The 25,839-nt window shown below is 35.8% G+C and overlaps 1 protein-coding gene across 4 annotated transcripts; it reads left to right on the forward strand.

Annotated features, from left to right (window-relative positions):
- On the forward strand, positions 1 to 22,138 carry LOC129258863 (protein TFG-like). 4 transcript variants are annotated; one of them, XM_064098594.1, is made up of 8 exons: positions 1 to 110; positions 5,513 to 5,735; positions 6,406 to 6,489; positions 7,024 to 7,155; positions 10,974 to 11,102; positions 11,412 to 11,642; positions 15,602 to 15,676; positions 17,429 to 22,138. In XM_064098594.1, the coding sequence occupies exons 2-8, from the start codon at positions 5,534 to 5,536 to the stop codon at positions 17,794 to 17,796; spliced, it is 1,221 nt and encodes a 406-aa protein (XP_063954664.1). In that variant the 5' UTR covers positions 1 to 110; positions 5,513 to 5,533; the 3' UTR covers positions 17,797 to 22,138. The 4 variants fall into 4 exon arrangements, with proteins under 4 accessions (XP_063954664.1, XP_063954666.1, XP_063954663.1 ...); XM_064098593.1 differs by having other exon boundaries at positions 16 to 110; positions 7,024 to 7,197; XM_064098596.1 differs by lacking the exon at positions 15,602 to 15,676.
- The last annotated feature ends 3,701 nt before the right edge of the window (positions 22,139 to 25,839 follow it).

The raw sequence follows: 25,839 nt of genomic DNA on the forward strand, positions 1-25,839 counted from the left end.
GTCCAAAAAATGTCCGCTACCTTCAATTTCATACACGTAGTTAAATGAGGCTGTTCCCCAATCCTTCACTCGGTGATTTGTTTTTCATATTCTGAAGGCTACGAGAGAAGGTGAATATGATGTTTGTTTTGAGATTTGAAAGGGAATATTGTAAATCTGGAAAATTGTTGAATGTAAAAGGTGTATTGAATGGCTTTGCGTGTGAAGTAGATTTTATAATGTTCTTGGCAGTGCACGGACAGTCAGCAAACAATAATTGTAGTCCCACCCATTGATAATTAGGTCTGTGTGATGTTGGAATGAATGGGGGCGCAAATAATTAATAGCGTTTTGTAGCCAGCCAAAGCGCCAAAATGGCAATATTTTGCCAAGTTTAGATATAGAATTTTATCTCATGTTTTACTTAGATATATTCTCTTATATATGATTAGTTGAATAAGTCGATCACCTAACGTTAAATAATAAATAAGGCATGGTATCTGGAATCTGGTCTAATCTGGATCAACTTATCTCATCTGTTATCAAGATCATCGACATCGTACAGAAACATCACAAGTCACAACTTCACAAGTAAAAACTAAAGAAAAATCGAAAGAATGAAAGACAAGAAAGGAAGAAAAGAAGAAAGAAAGATTAAAGAAAGAAAGGAAGAAAAAGGAAAGTAAAAAATGAAAGAAAGAAATGAAGAATGCATGATAGAAGGATGCAAGATAGAATGAATGAATAGAACGAAAGAAAGAAAGAAAGGAAAGTAAAACAAAAGAGAAAGAAGGAAAGCAAGAATTAAAAAAAACAAGGAGATAAGGAAGGAAGGATGAAGAATGAAAGAATGGATGAAAGAAAGAAAGAAAGAAAGAAGAAGAGAAAGTATAACAAACAAGGAAAGAAAAGAAAAGGGACACACTGATGAAAGGAAGGAAAGAAAGATGGAGAAAAAAAAAAGAACTAGGAAGAAAGAAAGAAAGATGGAAAAAGAAAGAAGTGGAAGCAGGGTGCGACATAAGCGCTTGCCCGATGTCCCGGGGCAAGTAAAAGTTAGAGTCGGGCAAGTGTTTTGAAGCAAAGACAAAAACTGCTTGCCCGAATCGGGCAAGCAAAATTCTCCTATGGAAATTATATTTTAGAAAGATTCCCCATATTTCACCATCAAAATATAGAAAAGAAAAAAAAAGCAATATCATTAATTTCTTCTTTCGAATTGCAAAATTTGCGCCATTTTTTGCAATAAACACACAGCTCAGAGACGTACACACACACACAGAATCAATGGCAGTCGATCTAGCATACCTAGCTAGCTAGCACCTAGTCCACGCAGCCGATGCATGTAGTTAACTTTCTACGGAGTATACGGTGCTGCACGAACGAAGTTTGCTCCTGAGACCCGAAGAAATCTCCCACAGAACTGTCAAAATTCACATTTCTTACCAATGAAAATTCTTGTAGTGTCCATATTCCCTAAAAATTGGGGGTAGCTCTGTCATTTGTAAGCAGTAAAAGGAGAAATTTTCACTTCTGTTATGCTTAAAAAAGATCGGGTTTCGAATGATCGTCTGTATCGCACACACTGAAATACATTGTTTGACAGTCCCACATATGCATTTGTGTGTATGTTGATAAACGTGGTTTCTTTCGTAACTATTTTTTTTTAGCCAAGGAAATTGATAAATTTTCTTCTTTATTTATGACTGGATAGTTTGAGCTTTCTTCCTCTCTATTTTCTTTCTTTCTGCATATCTTTCCTTCTTTTGAATCTCTCTTTATTTCTTTAAATTTCCTTCCTTCTTTTGTTCATTTTTTCTGTTACTATAGCTGTCTTTCTTTTTGTCATTCTTTTCTTTCTATCTTTTTATCTTTCTTCCTTCCATCCAACCTTTGTTTACCTATTTCTTTAATCCTTCCTTCTTTTTCCCCTTCCTTTCATTCTTTCTTACTGTCTTTCTTCCGTCCATCCATTCTTTACCTTTTCTTCCTGTCTTTTTCTTCCTTACTTTCTTCATCACTTTCATACTTTCTTTTCTTTCCTTCATTCCTTCCTTTCTTTTTGTCTTTCATTCTTTCTTTCTCCTTCCTTCCTTCCTTCCTTCCTTTCCTTCTTTCTTTCTTTCTTTCTGTTTTTCTTTATTTCTGTCTTTCGTTCTTTTGATCTTTCTTTTTTCCATCCATCTTTTCTTTCTTCCTTATTTTTTCTTTCTGCCTTCCTTCATCTCTTTCCTTCCTTCATTTCTTTCTGTCTATCGTTCTATCTTTTTTCCTTCCTTCCATCTATCCTTATACCTTTTCTTTCTTCCTATCTTCCTTCTTTCCTTTCTCTCGTTTTCTTTCTTTCTCATTTTCTTCCATCAATCCTTTACCTTTTCTTTTTCTCTTTTCTTTCTTCCTTTCTTTTTGTCTTTCATTCTTTCTTTCTCCTTCCTTCCTTCCTTCCTTCCTTTCCTTCTTTCTTTCTTTCTTTCTGTTTTTCTTTATTTCTGTCTTTCGTTCTTTTGATCTTTCTTTTTCCATCCATCTTTTCTTTCTTCCTTATTTTTTCTTTCTGCCTTCCTTCATCTCTTTCCTTCCTTCATTTCTTTCTGTCTATCGTTCTATCTTTTTTCCTTCCTTCCATCTATCCTTATACCTTTTCTTTCTTCCTATCTTCCTTCTTTCCTTTCTCTCGTTTTCTTTCTTTCTCATTTTCTTCCATCAATCCTTTACCTTTTCTTTTTCTCTTTTCTTTCTTCCTTTCTTTCTTTTTACCTTTTTTCTTTCTTTTTCTTTTTTTAGTCGTTCCTTTTTTTCCTTCCTTTCTCTTCCCCTCAGTTTTTTTTCTATTTTTTTTCTTTTCTTCCTTCTTTCTTTCTTCCTTTCCTTCTTTCTTTCTGATTTTCTTTTTTTTGTCTTTTGTTCTTTTGATCTTTCTTTTTTTTTCCATCCATCCTTTCTTTTCTTCCTTATTTTTTTCTTTCTGCCTTCCTTCATCTCTTTCCTTCATTCCTTCCTTCATTTCTTTCTGTCTTTCGTTGTATCTATCTTTCCTATTTTTCTTTTTTTTTCCTTCCTTCCATCTATCCTTATATTTTTTTTCTTCCTTTCTTCCTTCTTTCCTTTCTCTTGTTTTCTTTCTTTCCCTTTTCCTTCCTTTCTGTTTACCTTTTTTCTTTCTTTTTCTTTTTTTAGTCGTTCCTTTTTTCCTTCCTTTCTCTTCCCCTCAGTTTTTTTTCTATTTTTTTTTCTTTCCTTCCTTCTTTCTTTCTTCCTTTCTTTCTTTCCTTCTTTCTTTCTGATTTTCTTTTTTTGTCTTTTGTTCTTTTGATTTTTTTTTTCCATCCATCCTTTCTTTTCTTCCTTATTTTTTTCTTTCTGCCTTCCTTCATCTCTTTCCTTCATTCCTTCCTTCATTTCTTTCTTTCGTTGTATCTATCTTTTCTTTTTTTCTTTTTTTTCCATCCTTCCATCTATCCTTATACCTTTTCTTTCTTCCTTTCTTCCTTCTTTCCTTTCTCTCGTTTTCTTTCTTTCCCTTTTCCTTCCTTTCTGTTTACCTTTTTTCTTTCTTTTTTCCTTTTATTCATTCCTTTCTTTCCTTCCTTTCTCTTCCTCTCATTTTTTTCTATTTTTTCCATCCTCCTTTCCCTTCTTTCTTCCTTTCTTTCTTTCTTTCCATCTTTCTCTTCCCCGCAGCCATTCTCTTTCTCTCTTTCTTTTTTTTTTTTTTTCTTTCTTCCTTTATTTCTTCGTCCTTTCTGTCTTTCTTACTTTTTTTTCTTTCATTCTCTCCCCCTCTCTTATTTTTTTTTCTCTGGTTATTTTCAGTGATTTCCCCTTTTTTTATTGTGTGTCCTAGTCCCCTCCAAAATATATTGAAAATATATGAGATTAGGAAATTAATTAAAGAGCATATTTACCATATATCTTGTCATGATGTTCAAGATAAAAATCATTAAAAAAAAGAAATACAACTACAAGGTACATCCGTAGTCATGTTGAAAAATGTATTTTTAAAGCCGTCAATGGTATGGTATGTAAAACTATAAGGCTATAACTTGTTTTGAAGCAATAAAACTTTGTTTTGAAGGATTTTTTCGGGCAAGTGAAATCTATATTCGGGCAAGTATTTTCCAACTATTTGAAAATGTACTTGCCCGACTGGGCAAGTGCTTCAAAAAAGTTATGTAGCATCCTGAGTGGAAGAAAGTTCATCTTAAATTTTTCTTATACATATTTATTTTCAATAAAATATTCTGAAAATATATCTTGAAAATGGTTAGAAAATTGAAATGATTTAGAAATGGGTGAAGTTTCATTTTCAGTTGTACGTGACATACCGTACATGTATTCATCTTCCCAAAGCCCACCACACAAGTCTGCGTCATCATTCATAACAAGACTAAAAACAACTGCTGTAACTACTTCTTTTGAAAGCTCAATATTAATAACTTGCTCCGCCGATCACATCACCAAATCAATAATTTGAAAATCTATTAAATGATTACCATATCATGATTTTTGGATAATCTTTGTGGAAAAGTGATGTTTTATGTAAGATTGTTCAGCTCAGATTCAGAGTTTGATCGGGGAGTTGTGTGTGCAACAATGTGTGATTGAGAACTTGCCAATCCCCCAAGCCTGCCATGCCATGCTTATGTCAAACCCTACCATTCCATTGTGACAGTTTAGCATATAACTCTAATCTGTGGCCTCAAACTACTCGACCATAAGCAAGTAGCAGCAGAAATGAGTGTTCCAAAACCTCAGGCTTTATCCTCCACTCTATAGAAATTCTATACCTCTGCATCGCTCTATATTTTTTTTCATATCCTAGGATTCCTGCCAATTCGAGGATTGGCGAGTATACTGTAAGACATTGCACAATTGCTTTCAGTTGCAGTTTTGTGGGGGGTATTAGTTGAATCATTGTTGGATATGAAGAAAGGGGAAAACATTTCAACAACAAGAATTTATTAAAATTGCTGCGTAGTCTACAAATAACATAATTTACTTTCAGATAAGGGGAAATCAACTAAAGGAAATAAATAGAATAGAATTACAAATTAATCCTATTTATGAAATTGTTCTTAGTCGAGAGGGGGGTCTACGACAGATTCCTTTGGCATGTGCATATCGCAAACAACGATAATTGATGTCACATAACTTTCTGACCCATATTCTTAAGTCGGGTTTAATTTAAACTCTGGTTTTAAGTTGTGGTTTAACTATGGAAAGCCAGTTATTGCATAATTCTATAACAGTAGAGGTTCTATGTATCAGCTCATTTGACTCCCAAAAAATTATTAAGTGCCTGGGAAAGATAAGTATGACAGTTGTCATCTCCATTAATTAGTAAAGAGCACAGTAAACATGAGAAGCATTCACTGTTAACATTTTAAAATTTTTGAAACGTTTGGCTTCCCATGATTTTTTCACAGCACCATGGCCTACGTTAAACCCGACTTCAGAATATTGTCCCATACATGTATGTCTATATGGTCCATGCCTATTACCCTGCTTATAATTACATGTACCTTAACAATAGGTAGGGAGCTGAATAAAGACAATGGAAGGGCCCAGTGGCAGCTTCCCGCAGATCGACCTGAGCAACAAACTCATCATCAAAGCCCAGCTTGGGGACGACATCAGGAGGATACCCATCCACAATGAGGACATCACCTACGATGAACTCATCCTGATGATGCAGAGGGTCTACCGGGGCAAGCTCAATCCAAGCGACGAGGTCGTCATTAAATATAAAGATGAAGGTATGTAGGCATCGTGGGTAGGGAAAGTGATGTTGCTTTTATCGGTAAACGAAGATTGAAAAACTGCTTGGTTCTTTACTTTTCATGCGAAAATCGATTAAATTTGCTTCTACGGAATAGACTTCATGTTTTCGCCTTGTGCATTTCCTATGACAAAATGGAATTTCCATTTTAGACTAAGTTTAAAACCACATTACTGGTTTTCAGAAATGGAAAAGACCATATTTTCAAATTATGGAAAATCACTGTCAATACACGGAATATCCAGGATGGCACAGCAGTCATCGACCCTCCTCCCCCCACCTCTCAGACTATAGTGGTACCTGTATAGTACCCCATGATGAGAAGTTTCCTGTGATGTGCCATTCCCCTACCCCCTTAGAAAATGAGAATGGAAGTAATTAACTTTTTTTGTTGTTACTGTTTTTTAGGGGGAGTTAAAATGTTTTTGTTACTTCTCAATTTTTTTAGGGGATGATAAGATACCATTGATCAATATTGCTAAGCAAGACCAATCAGCTTCCTTTGTCCCTTGGGGTTCCAACCCTATCAAAATCAAAATCAAAGTTCTTTAGACAAGCCTTTGAATTATGTGTTATAAATAAATACCTTTCTTGGACTTAATTATCGTTTGGATGAATTGAAATGAATGTTTTTTTTTCTTTGACAGATGGTGATTTGATAACAATTTTCGATAGTACCGATCTTTCATTTGCAATCCAGTGCAGTAGGATTTTAAAAATCACATTATTTGGTAAGTTCATTAAATCCACTTTGATCTACAATGCATATAAAACTATTGGGGTAATCTTAATCCTCTTGCTTTGGAGATATTTCTTTCCAGTGTTGCAGTGCCTATTGTAAGTCCAAATTTTTGCTCGTTATTTGATAAGAAAGTAAACTCCTTTTCTGCTGAACTAGTTTTAAGGTGGAAATTGAAATAATTATTCTTTTGACATTTCTTTTAATTATGTAATTATGAATAAAGTATCGATACTGGTTATCATAGTTTAAGTTATCTGTTTAAAAAGTATGTTATCTCTTAAGCACATTATCTATTTTTTTTCCATAAAAAAATGAAGGACGCTAATTGAAATGTTTGTTTAAAACTTTAATGAACAATAATTATACCAGAATTGAAAACTAAAATAATGAGAAGATAATAGATAAAGTGAAGACCTAATTGATAATGAAATTTTATTTTTGAATTTGGTATATGAAAGAGATGTAATTTTAATCACAACAACTTAATGTTGGTGTGGACTTTGATTTTTCAAAACCTTTCCAGTCAATGGTCAGCCAAGGCCGATCGAGAGTGACCAAGTCAAGAATCTGAGGCGAGAGCTGCAGTCCATACGTAACCAAGTCAACTTTCTCCTGGACTCCCTGGAGCCTCGGTTACCCATCGAGAAACCCGAAGGTACTTGTAAGCCCTCTGTGCGATCAAAGAAAAAACCAAAAGGTATAAGTTAAGGGGTCTTGGAAACAAGACTGCCACCATTATCATCAAACTGAAGCTAGCAGCATGAAAACTAAACCACTTTATCTGGCAAGTATGGGCGCTTTAAGGATCTCTTGGGCAGAAAAAAAATCAAAATGTTCTCTTTGGCCTTGTCTTAAAGGCGTTCCTATTTTCGTATGAAAAAAGGGTTTCTGGATTGTGGAAATATATATTCCTCAAACTGGCAAGTACGAGTGCTTTAAAGATCTTGGTGGAAAAATTGAATATACTCCTTTTTGTCACAGTTTTAAGGGCAATGCTGTCTTTTTTTGGGGGTGAAAAACAGGTTTCCTCAAGGTAGAGGGTTATTCCCCCTCATCTGGGAAGTATGGGTGCTTGAAATATTTATTTGGCAGAAAATAAGATGTCGTCTTTGCCCTACACTTATAAAGACAACATTGTGTTGTTTTTTTAGTGAAAAAGGGTTTATAGAAGGTAAAGGGATATTTCCTTCAATCTTGTATGGATGCTGTCAAGATCTCTTGAAGGGAAAATTGAACGTTCTTTAATGTTCTAGCTTGGCTCATTTTCATGGTGGTCGCTATTTTATAGCATTACATACATGTAGTGGTCTTAAAGCCAAATCTGAAGCGTACATAACAATAACAATCTGACTTTTATAACAAATATTTCAAATAAACTAATATCTATCAAATATAAGAATGTTTGATGTAAATTATGTTAATAAAATAAGATTAAAGATGGAAATGAACGCAAGTGCAATTCCTCTTTGCAAGGACTTTAGTTTTGAAACACTTTTCATTTGAAATTAGTGGTGGATGGAAGCAGTATTTTCTCATGATGAGTGGTAGTCAGAAATCTTCTGTGCCAGTTGGGCCTGACAGCTTCTGTTTCTGTTTCTGTTTCTGTTTGTGGTAACTCCCGTAGGAACTCGGCAGGACAGCATTTTGCTGGTAAACGCCAAGCTGGTATATAACCAATTACCTATGAAACATTTTACGTCTAGGTTAATCAGTCATGGTGGCTGACGTTATAGACGACAGATATCACTCTCGGGCCTTTTTATCAAAGTGGAGACAATGGCAGAGTTGGGATTCGAACTCACAACCTTGCGATTATGAGTCCAATGCTCTAACCACTGGACCACACGACCCGCTCAGCTGCTGTCTACTGTAGCTATATCACTGGTTCTTACAACCTACAGTTTTAAGAGCATTGCTTTTATCTTAAGTAAAAAAAAGGTTAAAGGTGGAGGGATGTTTCAGAAGATAATATTATACATGTAGGTCTGGCCACTTCCCCTTCTTGAATTCATGAAAGCCTGAATGATGAATATTTGTGGTTTAAAAGAAAGATTTATTCCTCCCAGATCAGCTAATTTTCGTCCCACTGAATTGGGATGAACGGAATACAAGATCCTGCTGAAAGTTATGAATATATTTATCAAATCGATCTGACCATATTTCATCATTCAAATTGGCAAAAATATAGTTTAAAAACATTACATAGCGTTAATGGTGCAATATATACAGTGCGTATCCAAAAAAAGTTTACACTTTGAAAAATCCCTGGGAATTAAAATATATACAACATGTGGGTAATTTTTTCACATATAATCTTGGGTTTGGGTCTCATCTATCCAATGAAAGTAAAAGTTTTGACAGAATGTTACACTTGAGTGAGCACTGTCCATTTTTGTAAAGCTCACAGAAATCTGTTTGCGCAGAAATGCTTGTTTTCACGCTGTGTCAAGGGGAAAGGGCGAAATCAAACTTACCCTGCGAAACATTTCTCATACATTTCCCTTGCACTTTTAGTCAATTGAAATAAAAAGGATACATTCAAGCATTTTGTAACAATTTTGCCACCCAAATTGAAATTTCAACACTTACTAAGCACAACCTTTACCATTTTGTGCCAGCTGGATCTGAGGACATAACTGAATCTGAACAAATTAACAAAATTTTATATCAGACATCTCCAGCATTTTTTCGCTAAGTTTTTATCATGTAAAGTGGGTTTACATTTCATATTTCATTTAATACTTGTTTCTCCACACTTTTTCCAAGCTTGACAAAGATTAACAAAATGAAAATCAAGCCTAAGCCATTTCATGTAAATCACAGCTCAGTGTAAAGCAAATATCGTCACGATGGCCTCGGTGTGTGGGGGAGTGGGGTGGGGCGCAATGCACTCTTCGAAGTGTTTTGGGCAAGGAAACAAGTTAAAAAAGGTAAAAGATATCTTCAAATCGATTTTACTAGCTAAATTCCACGTGTTCTTCATGATTAAGGTCTACTTTTATTCGCATAAACTATTTCAAAGTTCTGCGCAAATAATTTTTCACTAACTTTTCAAAAGTAAGTGGTGCTCACTCAAGCAAAAATATTTTTCGACAGTTATATCGTCATTTGCTTAAATGGATCTGTACCAATGTTAAGATGTGGAAAAATCTTCAGGATATTACAAATGTATAATTTTAAAGGATTTTTTCTAAGTGTAAACTTTTTTTGATACGCACTGTATATTATAAGTTGTATCTTGGTGAGCGCTTTGCCAAAGACTTCAGTTCATTTTGATAATTCTAAAATCATTTAGCTTACTCGCAAAATGCAACGTGATTTCTTGACAGTGGTATGAACCAGGTCTGATAAGAGCAAAAGTTTTTTTTTTTTCATCAGTAACTCATTTGCATGAATTTGAAAGCATGATCAAACCTGCATGAAACTTGAAAGATTATATTTATGCTGAATACGCTTTATTACCAAATACCAGTTTTTCACTGAATTGGTATTATCAGTGAAAAAATCGGGAGCTCTATACTCCTGTATTAGATAATGATCAGATTTCACAAGAAGAGATAATTCTATACTTATCTAGGTATTGTTTTTGATTAGTTAATTTCATGAGACTTTCTTTTTCTTTGCTTTATTAATTTTGTATATTTGTGTGCATGTTATTACTTAAAACAAGTGTTCAGATATTTTCTGAATAAAATGAAATTGTTCTTTTAAGAATATTGAAAACTCAAGAAATAGATGAACAAAACTTTGATATAATTTGAAATAATAATGAGAAAATTGTGAGCATTTGAATGTTGAGATCACTAAATGCTATGGAAATCCTCCCATTGGCAATGCGATCAAGATGTGTGATGATGTCACACATGAACTACTTTGCTGCACAAACCCTTCACTCGGGTCAAGGGACTGGATGTGCAGCCTATAATTCCTTGTGTATTGTAGGCCCTCAAATGAAACAACAAGTTTTATTTGTGCTAGTCTTTGCATGGAGACCCACTTGTTGATCAAAGTTTCATTCACATTCTGTGCCTGCAGACTACACAAGATCAACTTCCTAATCACTTTTGTATAATTTCACTATAAATTAGTGAGTTTTCGCAATCACTATCCAGATGCTTTGTGGAACGTTGAGAATCTATTGAAAATGCTCAAATCACAGTGAACTGCTTAGAGATCATTGCCAACAATTGGTCAACTGGGACAGCAGATCTTCCAACGATTCAGAGCTGATTGAAAATTGCAGATATTTTGTAAACGTGTCCAGAGTGAAGGATGACACTGCTGTTTTGACTCACCGATTTCGACAAAGGCTGCTTTGTTATGAAGTGAAGGGCTTTTGACAATAGATTCTCAATGTTCCAAAAAGTGTTAGTGTAGTGGTTGCGAAAAAAACTCCTCAATGACTCCTTTATGAAGTATATCCTTATATCAGAAGAATTTGTACATTGTATGAATTGGATTTGATTAACACAGATAATGCTGCGGAGGAGCAAGCTGAAGCCAAGCCTGCCGTCAGCACAGCCCAGACTGCCATGTTTGATCCATACAAACAACCAGCTCCAAACGCAGCCGTCATGAACAGCTTCGGTATTGACAAAGATGGTAGGTGACAAGAGAAAAGAGAAAAAGGAAACATACTGTGTGATGAGTTGAAAGTTTGCATGGTGTACTATCAATTGCAATAGCCTATCAATTGATTTTTGAAACTCTTGTTGGAATTCTCCCCATGGTCAAGACAGGATTCGATGACTTGGGTAATAATGTAATAATTTCATACATAAATTGCATAGAGAGGTAATTCCAATATATTAAGCAGTATAAACGTGACATGTTATCATGCGAAAGACTTTTCTTAGCCTTGCCATTGACACAACCATGCACAAAACTTTCACTTTATGGTTGATTTTATAGAAGCAACAGAAAGGCCGGCCTCGCCTGCTGACAGCGTTTCAAGTCGGAGCTCCAATGTTGGTCAACAGCAGCAACAGAGGCAACAACCCCCTGCCAACCAGCCAGGCGCACCCCACCCCCAGCCTGGTGCCCCTGGGGTCACACAGGGTATGTCACCGGTTCACTCGCCCCGCCCTGGCCCCCAGCAGCCCGGCATGCCGCAGTCCCAGCAGCAGCAACAGGCTTATGCTCGTAAGTGATGTGAAATAATCGGTATTTACAGTGGTGTGTGTGTTTTGTTTTTTGCTGTGCCAATTCCCAATGCTTGCGGTCTGCAAAGGACAATTACGTCACAGGACCTCAAGTATTTAAAATGATCATGACTGCATGAAAGTACAAGGATTTGATTTTGAACGGAATGCCAAGCCAAACTGACGTTTTGTAATTACATTTATTGGAAATATGTTGATTCAAGGAGTTGTAATTGGTACCATCCCATTTTTCATGATTTTTTTGTAGCGAGTATGTACCAGGCATGCAGTTGCAATTGTTATGAATAACCATTTAAAAGAAATATCTATATGTACCAGGCATGCAGTTGCAATTGTTATGAATAACCATTTAAAAGAAATACCTATCATTACCCATATTTGAAGCATGCAGTTAAGTAACATTAATAACATTGAAATTTGAAAGATATCATTTTAAAAGTGCATGCTGTATTTTCATTTGGTTTTTGTGTGGTTGTTTGCTGGAAGTGTGTTTGCAATGCCGTGTAAATATTGGTATGAATTTCTTTTCACCTTACTCTCTCTCGTATCAATACAAATTGCATGTAGTTTCCACCAGCTGCATGCATGCATGTTTCATTGTCTTTTCTTTCATATTTTACCATTGATATAATATGGTTATTAAGGCTTGCTGGGCAATGTTCTTTACAATTCAGACAAACTTCAAAATGTTTAAGTGGAAAGTAGACAAAAATCATGGCGTGAAATAGAATAGGATTAAGACATGAAAATTGACTAAACATCAAATACAATTCAATACATTGAGAGCACATTTGAAATTGAAGAACAAATGTATGCCTTTTCCATCAAAATCAAGATGCATTCTGAATATACTGTAAATTCCAATTTCATTCTTTGTTAATGCATTTGAAATCTGTATGAAACATTAGTGACTGTGTTGATTGTAAATGAAAGTCTAATATTTTTCCATGAAAAAAAAAGTCTCCAAATATCTGAACTTGTCTAATATTTATTCAACCTAATTTCTATGCTTGATTTTGTATGATTTTATTTCATGATTTTTAAGAATTACATTTACATGAAAGTGTCCGATCAGGATATGGCTATGGCTGAAAATGTAGGAAAAGAGTCATATTCAATATTTGAACAAAGAACAAAATATGAATATACTAAACTCTTTCTTGACACAAAAATTTGAATAATTTTCCAAGACAATATGTGAAAGAAAAATCAACTTTTCGAGACAAAAATGCAAATGATATATATATATTTTCTTGGAATGAAAGTCATAATAAAAGAATCAGGATTGTGTATGTATGAACATTTTCAAAGCCATTTTGAGTAATGTTGGCACTTTATAATCGTTGAGCTTGAAAACATGTTCTGGGCGATTCCACACTAGAACTTCAAAAATATCATAAATTTCAACATGCTTTCAAGAAGTCATAAGTAGTGTAATATTTTACAATGATACCTAAATCTTATGAAAATTATGAGTTTTAACCAAAAGTGAAGTCAGATATAGTTTTTCTTGGGGGGAACAATGGAATTTTAAATCTTCAATAATTTTGCTAATTAAATAGTCAAGTACAAAGACTGCCTGAAACAATTATTGGCAAAGCACGAGAAGATTGAAAATATTGCAGGTCAATGGAATAATGTATCATTGATGGTTCCAAATAATATCTACAACGTTTTCATCATCCATAATAGGGGCAGCCCTGATTTTTCCGAACCTATTTTTGGCAATGTCCCGTACGACACATGAAAATGCAAAAGTTTTTCCTACAAATTTATTTTTGATGATGCAATTTCACAATATCAGTTTCTCTTTCTGTGACCCATGGGTGATCGATTTATCCCATAAGGATCTAATCACTGCCCTTCATTTTTCAATAATTGTCCTATTAAAAGTTGTCCCGTACGACACACAATATAAAATGCATTTAATTGCAGGATTTGGATTCAGAAACTATAAATAGTATGCCTATTTTAATTCAAGTAATTGATTTGACATAAAGTGAATTTAAAAAATACTTTTTTATTTCCATAGAACATGAAATTGGTGATTCTAACTATTTTAATTGATTTCATGTAGTTGTATTCTTTTGTGAATCCCTTCAGCTAAACTGGTGATTTTCACTGGTCAGAGCAGGTTAATTTCTTTGTCACTGAGCATGAAAAGAAAACCTTTATAATTGATTCACCCTAGCGTGGAAGATGACTTCCTCTTGCATGCTAATGTGGAATTATTATAAGATGTAAAAAAAAATTACATATCAATCAACTATTTGGACTTCCCTTGATAATCACTATTTTTTTTTTTTTATTGAAACTCCTTACTTTTTTCAAGTTGTAAAAAAAATCTGGAAAATAAGACAAACCATGTTGTTCAAAAAATTCTGGAGAATAAGACAAACCATATGGTTTCATGAAAAGCAGAAAGGTTTGAAAAAGTAGAACCGCATTTCTTTCGAAAAAAAAAAAAGGAATTACACATGAGAGTTGTGACATATATCATGTATATAGATACATTTTGTATGAAAAATTATAACATTTTAGCCCCATAATTTACACAAACAGTTTCATTCATTCATTGTTTAAATAGTGTATTGGAAATCATCAGTTAATTAACTAAAATATAGCTTCACACAAAACCTCAAGTTTTTCAGCTCGTAAAAATGCTGTGAACCCTTGTACATTTCCCATCATGAAAAAAAATTGCTCCCGATTGTATATATTGAGGTTACTTAATTATATTGTCCTGAATGACTACTTATTAAAAGACTTTTCATTAAAAGGGAAGAATTTAGGGGCAATGCTCCCCTTCTGATTGATAAAAAGTTCATTGTTTTATTCAGACTGCCCAGTACAACACGCAAGTGCCTGTACACACACAAGTGTCCCGTACGACACACAAGTGTCCCGTACGACACAGAAGTGTCCTGTACGACACACAAGTGTCCCGTACGACACATTATTTTGTTTATGATATATTGACAGAAACATTCAGCTAATAGCGGTTTCTAACATAATGAATGTCTTTAGTTTGATAGGATTATCATTATCATCAGCCAAATAAAGTGATTGAAGAAGTCAAAGAGACATAAAGTAAGAAAGTTTGGCTTCAATTTAGAGATGTCCCGTACGACACAATTTGAGTGTCCCGTACGCCACAATGTTCTCGAAAATTGTAATTTGCTTTATTTATTCATGAATGTTTATTTTGCTTTCTTTCATAGACGTGTTTGTTCTTGGGTAATTGAATATCAATTTGAGTTCAGTTTCTATGAAAATTATCTGTCCAACTCACAGACTTTAGAGTACAAACTTGAGGTTTTGAAAAAAGCCACTTTTTCTGCGTCCGTACGACACATTACTATTTTAAATCTGTATTATACAGGATGTGAATTCAAGTCATGTTAAGTCTTGGTTTTTCTAACACTCTGGTAGTACTTGATGATCACCTTTAGTTACTGGAATATTTTTAGTTTTTCTTGTAGAAAAACTGTCAAATGTTCTCTAAATGTCCCGTACGACACGTATGGAATCACCCTTCTGAGATACGTTTGAAAATGATTTCAAGCGTTCTAAAATGATTCAAAATATTTCTAACACAATTTAAATTGATTGAAAATGTTTGTAAATAGAAATCTGTATAAAACATGTTGGAGACTGGAATTGCATTTTCCATTGACATCTGCCCGCATCGAGCATAGTCTCCAATGGGGTTAATGTAAAAATGTTTTATCATAACCCAAATTTTTAGCCAAAGTTAAGTAGTCATTCATTGCTCAAATGTTTTGGCTTGATTAACCACCCACAGAAGGGTCAAGTTTACATGAAATTAACAAGAATATTTTAAAAAAATGAAAATATCTCTTCAAAATGTCTGCTCTTGCAGTATTTGAAACCCATGCATGTTGCTTCCATTGTGTTTGTGTTTTCATCCTCTCCTAGCTCGTCCTTCAAGCCAACCCACCACCCCGGGGCTCTATGGTGCTCCTACTCCTACTTCAGTGGGATATCAACCAGGTATAATGTCTGGGCGGGGTAAGGGTGGGGTGGGGTAGGGTAGGAGTTGGTCAGAGGGGTCGAGTTACATAAAAATAAAAGCAAAAAATATTTGAAATACCTTTTAGAAATGTTTGCTCTTGCAGCATTTGAAACCATGCATGAGTGTATTTTGTCTTCATCCTCCTTTGCTAGCTCGTCCTTCAAGCCAACCCTCCACCCTGGAGCTCTTTGGTGCTCCTACTCCTATTTCAATGGGCTATCAACCAGGTATATCTGGGTGGGGCGGGGAAAGGGTAGGGCAGGGCAGGAGTGCGGTGGAGCAGGATAGGAGTGGGGCAGGACAGGAGTGGGATGAGTCAGGATATGATTTGGGTGGGGCGGGATGGGGCAGGGTAGAATGGGGTCGAGGCAGGGCAAGGTTAGGGTGAGGTGGGATCATATACAAAGTTTTTATCGCTCTAGAAGAAGATCATGTTGTATTTAAAAAAATTATGTTAGAAAACGATTTTGAAAATTGGCAGAGGGGAGGGGACCAAAGCATACTTGCCCCTGGATTTTACACTTAAGGATGGATGGGGTCAAGAAGTGGTAAAGGATAATGACTGATAGGAAACTGTGGAGGGAATTGGAAATGGACACTTGGAAAAGAGGAGAACAGAAAGGGAGGAGTGTGTTTATTTATTTTCTCTTCTATTTTTTTTTCTATTTTTTTTAATTTTTGTCTTTTGTTTGATGTTTTGCATCCAAAACATCACGTACATGTTCATATTAAAAAAAAAACTGCATGACACCGTTTTGCTTCTTTTGCAAATTTATCATTATTTGTTAATGTTTACTTGTTACAGATTATTAATCTGGGGCCCGTTTCATAAAGCTGTTCGTAAGTTACGAACGACTTTACGCACGACCAGTGACCCTTTCTTGTGCTATATGATATATCCTTTTATGTAGCTGACTTATGTATAAGTAAGTAACGTGTTCCAGTTGTGCGTAACTTTACGAACAGCTTTATGAATCACCACCCTGTTGTTGCTTGTAATTCCTTGTCATTGAGAGTTGTTTTCTTCCAACTTTCTTCTTCAGATAAGGGGTATGTATTTTTCTTAAATGCAAATCCATCTTGCAAAACACAAATACCAGTTTGTACAATTGATTTCATTGAGAGGTTCCTTGTCAAATTCATCGAAAATTCAAATTTGATCAAAGTTAGACAAAAAGTTGAAAATATGAAGGTTGGTTTGTTTAAACATTCCTAGCAATGGTGATGTAATAGTGCTTATGTAATCTGGGCCTTGAAACATAAAGCTAAGCAATCAATAGTAAGACTAATATTTACGAGGATCAGTCGTAGAAGTAAGCCCCATGATCATGGCCATGTGAAGCAGGGGTGCTGGGGTGTTTCGGCACCCCCAAGATTTTCCTAGAGGGGGCTGTGTGACAGTGTATCATTCTTCTTAGGCAGCACCCCCTAGAATTCTGGTAGTCATGGAAATATTGAAAAATTTAACCAAAATGACATACTTTTTGTGGTAAAAACCTTTTTTTATTTTGCTTGTCAAATTTTTCCTGATCAAAAAGACCTTCATTTTGTAGTAAAACCTCTTTTTTTTTCAAATTTGCATCAGCACCCGCAGTGAAAAAAAAAATTGTTCCCAGGACCCTGCCCATGATTGGTTGCTAACATTTATTGTTACGGGGCCCGGCTTTAGAAAGAGGGATTTCGCGAAGGAAGTAGTGGTTTGTCATTTGCAATTATGTTTATTTTTTCAGGCAACATGCCCCAACCTCAGCAACAACAGCAACAACCACCTGTTTCTCAAGGCTACACCCAGCCACAAGCCCCGTACAGTGGTCAACAAGAACAACCACAACAACAACAGCCGCAGGGATACCCACAACAGCAGCAACAAGGATACCCACCGCAACCACAACAGCCGGCGTACAATCCCCAGCAACAGCAACAACCGCAACCGCAACAACCGGCTGCCTACAGCGCGTACCAGCAGCAACCCGGGCAACAAGCTGGCGGGCAACAACCCTACCCGACACCAGCTGGGGGCCCGGGCAACCCCTACGCTAGGAACACCCCTTATGGCAGGCCCGGGGCGTACCAGCAGCCGGGATTGGGGTATAAATGAGTGTCATGCCTGAGGGAAGGTCCTAATAGAAACATGGAAAGAAGCTTAGAAGCATTTTATCTTATATCTCATTGATAAAATAGTTGACTAAAGATCTAGAATAAAAAAAAAAAAAAACATGACATATACAGTCAGACCTCCACAAATTCAAACTTTTGATCCAAAAGCAAAATGAAAATCAGTAAAAATTACTTACCTCTAAATTTTTTACTGCACACTTACGTCTTCAGCTATATGACCTGCCTGGGCATCGCTGGAAGTGACGTAGCAGCGAAGAATTGGGTCATAAACTCTTGGAAGTTTGTATGTGTGGATGTTTCATCAATGCTGTTTAACTCTCATTCGATTGTGACAGTCAGACAGTCCTGTCTATATAGACTTCTCATGCGATACAAAAGTGCATCTGTAATCCAAGCTACATTTATGTGGGGAAGTTACAAATTGATGCAGATGTTTGAGGTTTAAGCCCTGGGGGGCGTTTCACAAAGATTTAAGTATGACTTAGAGTCGCACTTAAATACCGAGCTGCGTACGGTATGAAAGGCTTGACTGCATTGGTCAGATCGTGTCGTGGGGACGCGCATTATTGCGTATCTATCAATAAGATCGCGCGTTGCATATCAAGTACGCGTCGGCATTTAAGTGCGACTTAAGTCATTCTTAAATCTTTGTGAAACACTCCCCTGGTGATTTCTTTTTTACATTAAAGGTAGGTGTCAGGCCTAAGTAATTGTACCTAACATAATCTGCTGAAATTGATCCATCAGCTGTAAAACTGCAACGTAAATTTTCAGTTGATTGCAAATATTTTCTTACAACACCGCCTATTCTCATAATGAATGTTTATGAGTGCAATGGACAAAATACTTCATGAGGTGAAAGATGAAATGATCAGTTGAATGGATCATACATTTCATCTTTCACCGAATCGAGTATTCTGTCCAATGCATGAATGAAAAGAACATTTAGTATTTGTTTTACATGACACCTTAAAATAGATCCTTGTCATTTGACATTTATAAATCTGAATGCAAATGTGCATTCAGTGGGAGCGTGGTCGGTTGATTGTCGCGTACATTCAGCACGCGCACTGTGTTTTCTCGTGTAGTGCCGGTGATCCCTGCGAGTATGCAATGGACAAAATCGTATGGATCCAAAATTGCAGAATGAATGGATCGAAAATTGCTTGGGTGATGACGTCATTGTAAAATGGGCTGAGAATGATCGACATCAAATGACAGCGATCTATCTAGGTGTTATATATAATGGATTATTCCCTCCATGGTTTTGTTTCTTTTAATTCTTCAACATCATGAGAAAAGGAAAAGTACGCCAGGGGCCCGTAACACAAAACTTAGCTTGATTGCATTGACTACAATGTACAATTAATCGTGAAAATCAAGCATACAATCAATCGCTAACCTTTGTGTTACGTGACACAGGTCACATAATTTCCAAATTGCTTCTCAAGATTTCATTTTTTTTCATGTTTCTTTTAGATACCCTTTCTTCTTTCTATTTTGTACAGAAATTTAATGATAAATTCATGATAGTATATTGTTCACTATTTTGTTTGTATAAAATGACCAATCTAGCCAAAATGGGAATTATTATATGTGTTTGTATATGAATAAGGGGAATGCTAATGCAATGTATGCCACTGGGCCCCGTGACACCAATGTTTGTGATTAATTATAAATATGAAAGATCAATTCTGATTGGTTCCTGGCTAGTGCTCTAAACAAAATGTGCATGAAACAATGATCTTGATTCGCCATTTGTCATTTAGCGATTGATTGCAAACATTTGTGTTACGTAGCCCTGGTCTGTTAGAAATGCAGAAATGTAGCTGTGGTTTAGATAATAGAGATGACCATTAGAAGCTTGTATGCGTCCAATTAACATAATTTTATATGAAATGACTATTTTGGTTGTCACAAATGGATGAAGAGCATGGAAATATATATATTCATTACATTCAATGATGTGGTAAATTCTTTAAACAAATTCTATATGATCATTACTTATAATTGTACAACGAATTTGGACATCAGAACTTGATAATGATAATAATTCCACTTTCATATTGCGCTTCATTGGAATAATGTTATTACAGAATTGCCCTGGTCAGTGTATTCTTGTTTGCCTGCGTACATTGTCGATGGTACAGATAACGTAGACAAGGTTTCCAGAGGAATACTTATCGGGACTTGTCCACATTTATTTTTCTCATGGATGCTGTACATTCTATAACGGAAGTGAGCCTTTGGTTTTAGTCTCAGCGTAAAAAAAGTGGTTTGTGAACATTACTTCACAATCTCTCACATTTATTGATATCTTGAATTATAGATACAGTAGTGCTAGAAAGTTAGCAAAACCCACCAAAAAAGGAACTCCTTCATGCTGAGTGTTGAATGCAGACAACAATATCGGTACTAAAATTTTCGGCGAGCCCAGAGAAAAACACTTTATTTAATGTAATATTTTATCACCTGACTTCCAAGTGTTGTGGCCCTGTGGATTAGTCTTCTGACTTTGAAACAGAGGGTCATGGGTTCATATCCCAGCTATGGCAAAATTTCCTTCAGCAAGAAATTCTTCCACATTGTGCTGCACTCAACCCAGGTGAGATGAATGGGTACCTGGCCAGAATTTATTCCTTGAAATGCCACCGAGCTGTAAAAGGCTGCGGGGCTAAAGCCAGGGTAATAATATCCAAGTCCTTTGGAAGCGCATAGGGACGTTATGACACTGTGATATGCGCTATACAAGAACTGCGTTATTATTATTATTGATTAAATGTCTTTATATAACATGGAGAACTATTAAATATGTTCATTTTCCGGGGGGGTTCACTAAGTTTTTAGCACCACTGTTTATCATAGATACACATATATATTTTTTCAGTTTGAAACATTCATATTCCCAGGAGGGGGGAGGGGGGTTCTGAAGAATATAATACCCCAAACATATTATTCTACCATATTATTTATTCTAACTTCCATAAACTACTAACACCCTTTCCCTTTGATTTTCTCAGGATATGAATTATGTCATTATAGCATGTACTTATATTATTGGTTTGTAATCAACTTTAAAAGATAGTATATCTTCTCGTCGGGCTGAAATTATAGGTTATACTTCATAAAGTTAAATTAAGGAGAATTGATTACATTGTATGGATTATGTTATCGATTAATATTTTGCACATTGCACACAGTAAGATCATTGAACGTAATGAAAAGCTTATACTGGATTTACACATTACTCGTTGGGTTGGGGCCTCTAAGCCAATAGTATTTCAGAACTTGTAGTAGGTGAAATGTAGTTTCCCAATGGGAGTAGTAATTGCTAAATAGTTTTTCATTTCTAGTTTTTTACGGAACAGAAGATATTATAAGCATATAGACAATTATTTTGTGAATTTCTTTCTTACTCAAGTTTTAATTTTTCAGGGTAACATCAATATTTTTTTTGCATTCCGTATTCATGTAGGCTACACAATCTATTACTTAATTTGTCAAATTAAAAGTTGATTGAAATCAGTTGCAGCCCACATTCCACCCCCTCAAAAAAAGCTTAGAAAGCATCTTGTTTGGGATTAAAGGGGCAAACCTAGTCACAGGTACCCAGAAAAATATGTTTCGTCAGTTCGTATGTTCAAACTGGCTTCAAAGCAGAGGAGTAACAAGTTACTGGTGGGGTGGGAGGGGGACAAGGGACGTGCTTCACAGGTCTAATTTCACTGATAGCAAAAATATAAATTGAAAAATAGTTTATTTTTTATTGATTCCTCCCAAACAACTCTTCTATGTCATGCCACCCAGAGGAATATAATTCCAATTCTTTTCAGCCGGGTTTGGCTCTAAAATAAAAAATATTTGTATTTATGCGTAAGGGGAATGTCGTTAATTGCAGGGGTTGCTCCAGGTTTTACCATAAGGAGGGAAAATATATTGACAATACCCGTCTCCCCTTCCCAAGAAAGAGGGGAAAATGTCAAAGGTCACCACTGTTTGAAGCACTTTCCTGTTGTGATATTTTTCTGATAAGCAAAGAAAGACTAATATCCTCAAAGGGGGATGCCCCTTGGCCTTTTGCCCCCCTACCATTGCCCCAGATCGGCACATGAAGAGTATTGCTTAGGTAGAATACAATTATTGGAATACAATGATGATTATTGTGTAGTTATTTCATGAAATTTAATCAAGTGAATGTGCATGGAGCACACAAAACGCAGAGGTATTCGTTTATATGATTTCAAATGTGTATGTGAATGTGGTCTCTGTGCATGTTATGTGTATCATGTATCATTCTTAAATAAATAATGGGGAAAATAGCATCTTTTGTCTATTTTTTGTTGTTGTTGTATTTTGGCATACTTGTATTCATTTATTATTCTTATATGTTTTACTGTTATAAAAAGATTTGTCTTCTCAATATACATGTACATTTGTTACTCTATATACATGTACTTCAAATTATACCAGGATAGTGAAGTGCTTCAGGAAAAAGGTAAGAATGAATAGAGAGGGAGAAAGTGGGTAAAGGGGATATGGAGAAAAGGAAGAGAAAGAGAGGAGAGAGAGTGGGGGAAGAAATAGAGAGGGAGGGGGAGAGATCAAGGTTGAGGGGGGGGGCCTCGGGGGAGAGGGCGGAGAGAGAAAGAAGAGAGGGAGAGAGAGAAGAAAGAGAAGGGAAAGAAAGATGAAATGCCAACAAAGAACACTAAACTATTTTTTCAATTTGCATTTCCCTGTAAAACTTGGGTACAGTCTGACACCTCGCTGTCCACATTTCATGATAATCAGCATATTTTGGCTGGAATAAGAGTCCTTGCTGCCCAAAACTGTCTTGAATAGGCCTAGAGGTTTTATGAATGATCAAAGCTTGTGAGCAAGAAAAGTGGAATTAGTATATTTAGGAAAGTATATATACTGTGTACTTGGATAGTGATGTGTTCTTCAGGGTTCCCAGCCCATGAGGGAAAATTATTTTACTTTTTTCTAGTCAGCCTGGGGAAAAATCAAGGAATTTGATTTTCAAACAATACCTCAAATCAGGGGAAAATGCCTCAAATGAGAGAAAAATCAGGGAATTTTGATCGGCCCAAAAGTTGAAAGCATGGTAGTCAGGCAGACACTGTTATTTGCATATTAAAACTACATCCATTGACTGACCGGTTATGGAGGTAGCTTTACATTGTTGTTTTTTTTACTGAAAAAACATGTAATTCACTGCAACAACTTAGAAAACATTCAAAACTGGGAATGGGTTTAAATAATTATCTGGGCATTTTTAAACTTCATCAGGGGAAATCTGAGAATTTTGTTCTTTTGAAGGAACCCTGGTACTTTAATAAGCTTTTGAATTGCGAGAATTTACATTTTTGAATGCATTACATGTTATATCCAATTTATTGATTTCATTTCATTTTTATTCTATTTATGTATTTTTTTTTTGGGGGGGGTAGGGCATGCTTAAGTCTAATCCAAAAGGCCCCCCCCCCCCCCGTCCAACCATGGAGAGGCTAACTGATTTTGTATGACAAACTAGAAAAATTGAGTGAGAAAAAATTGTTCGCTATGGTACACAAAAGGGGGTGTGATCATGCATGCATATGTAAACAATGCAGAATATAAATGCATGCAGGGATCGAGGAGCTATAGTGAATGCACAAAATTTCCTTTTCTGTCCACTCTACTATCCCTACCCTTCTCCCTCTTGTTTTTCTTTCCTTTTGATTTAGGCCTTTTTTATGTTCATAAATCTCATCTTATCGATCTTCCTCTTTTTTTTGGGGGGGGGGAGGGGAGAAAAAAGTGGTCATTTTCAGTGACTCCAACAGGCCTATGTACATCAGGTCAAATTTCTAATCCTTTCACCTTTTTGTATTGTTAATACCAATGGGCAATGGTTGATACTCTAGTGGCAGTGCTCCTTTCTCAAATGTCGCCCAACCCCGCCCCCCCCCCCAAAAAAAAAACTACTAGTATTCCGTTATTTCCGTATAATATCGTAGCGCTAGCGGGCGTTCTTCACATCGCGTTGGCAGCCTGTGCATGTGTGCCGTAGTTTCACGAGTCCGATAGTCCCAGGTAAATACACTTAAAATCTATTTATGATAATTTCTAATTGCGATACTAGACTTGAATTACTCAGTTAGGTAGCCTAAAAGCTATTGTTAACTGCTCAAAGAATAAAATCATCATTTTGATCTTTGAGAGTATGGGAAATTCCATTGATGTTTGTATCTCTTTCGGGCGGGATTCGCAATAAATCCAGGCGGGCAACTCTGGCGAGGTGTACCAGTGCGGTGTCGAGTTGTGCGAGAAGCTGCGCTGCTTAATTCTACTAGCCGCCGCTGCAATTTCTATGCACTTCACAAATACCTGTTGATGTTTTATGAATCTTATAATGATTGATATTTTTATTTTAATCTATTAAAATCATCTGAGACTTGATTGAGAGTTGAGTAGAAGACAAACCTGCAATTTTCCCTTGCCTGGCCTGGCATGCCTGGCCCTGGGGCTATGGCTCCCGGGGACGGGCAATTCCATGGAAAATGTTCACTTTAGAGAAAAAAATGAAGTTTCAGATTTCACTTAAGCAGTTAAATTTTCTTAAAAAGTAATCTATAAAGTTTCAATTTCCAATAGAAAAATTGCAATATTGATAAAAATTTTTATTTTTTTCCATCATCAAAAAAATTGAATAGTAAATTGCAAAATCTTAAAAATGTGGCTATTTTTAAACAATTCATCTTTTCTGTCTCTACTAAAAGCAAATAAGGTCCCAGAGGTCTCTTTTAACTTCTGAATAGTTGATTAATGTTTACATCAATAAAAAATCATCGTTAAATTTTATGCCATTCATCAATTTTAAAGAAATCGATCTTCAGATTTGTGTGATTTCTTTATCATTTTCAGTGTCATGTCCGTTACGTTTTTCACTTAAAGTTTTCACAGCTTACAGGAAATTTGTCTGAAAGTGAAGGTACTGCAGATTCAGATTCTATGTTAGAATTAAACCCCCTACCATGTGTAGCAATCATTTTCCCTTACTACTTCTCATTTTCATAAAAATGGCGTAACGGACATGACAAATCGTGTAACGGACATGACGCCTTATATACGACAAAAGGTAGCATTCACAAAAACAAAATATTAGGCTCAGTGTCACAGACTGAGGTCAGTCTCAATTGCTTGAGGATAGCTGGATGTAATAACTCCTAGAATCTGCATGTCATTCAAGCTATTTTTCGAAGTTGGTGAATGATGAAAGTTCAGCTCTTGTTCTGGTATATTTTTCTGAGAATTAACAATATGCCACATAATATTAGGATAAGATGCAGCTAGATCTGGCAACATACTCAGATCACAATCTGCATCATTTGTGTTTGAACAATACGATTGATTATCTTAGGTGTTTGCACTGACAGTTTGGAGCATGATAAAATTCCAACTTGTGAATTCATGAGATCATTGATGATATTGCTTCAAAGTATCTGACTTTCACCAACCTCAACTTCTTCAGTGATGGCACGGGCTCACATTTAAAAACAAGTTTGTATTCAGATATCTGTGTTACATGATGTAGCTCTATGAATCCATGAATCTACAGTGGCACTTCTTTGCAATATCACAAAGCAAAGGGGCTGTGGAAGGAATGTGGCGCTATCAATAAATTATGTCATCATAGTATTTTGGTCAGCCATAATCACGATTTGAATGATGTATCTTCATTTGTACACAAGCAGCACGGACAATGCAACATAATTAGATACAGCCACATTTGTCAGCAAGCAAGATAGTAAGATTTAGAACATCCAAGAATTTATGAAAGGATGATTATACTCAGGATTAGGCCTGGGAGTAAAATTCGATCCATCGAAGCATTCGATCAGTTTGCCAACAATCGGCACTCGAATGTTACTTTTTACACTAATCGAATGTTCGCCAGATGATGATTACTGATTTGAAACATTCGATTATCAAAAGTACATGACTGTAAACTTAGATTTTTGAAAACAAAGTGCAAGAT

The sequence above is a fragment of the Lytechinus pictus genome, chromosome 4 (genome assembly GCF_037042905.1).
Source record: "Lytechinus pictus isolate F3 Inbred chromosome 4, Lp3.0, whole genome shotgun sequence".
In the NCBI taxonomy this organism is placed as follows: Eukaryota; Metazoa; Echinodermata; class Echinoidea; order Temnopleuroida; family Toxopneustidae; genus Lytechinus; species Lytechinus pictus.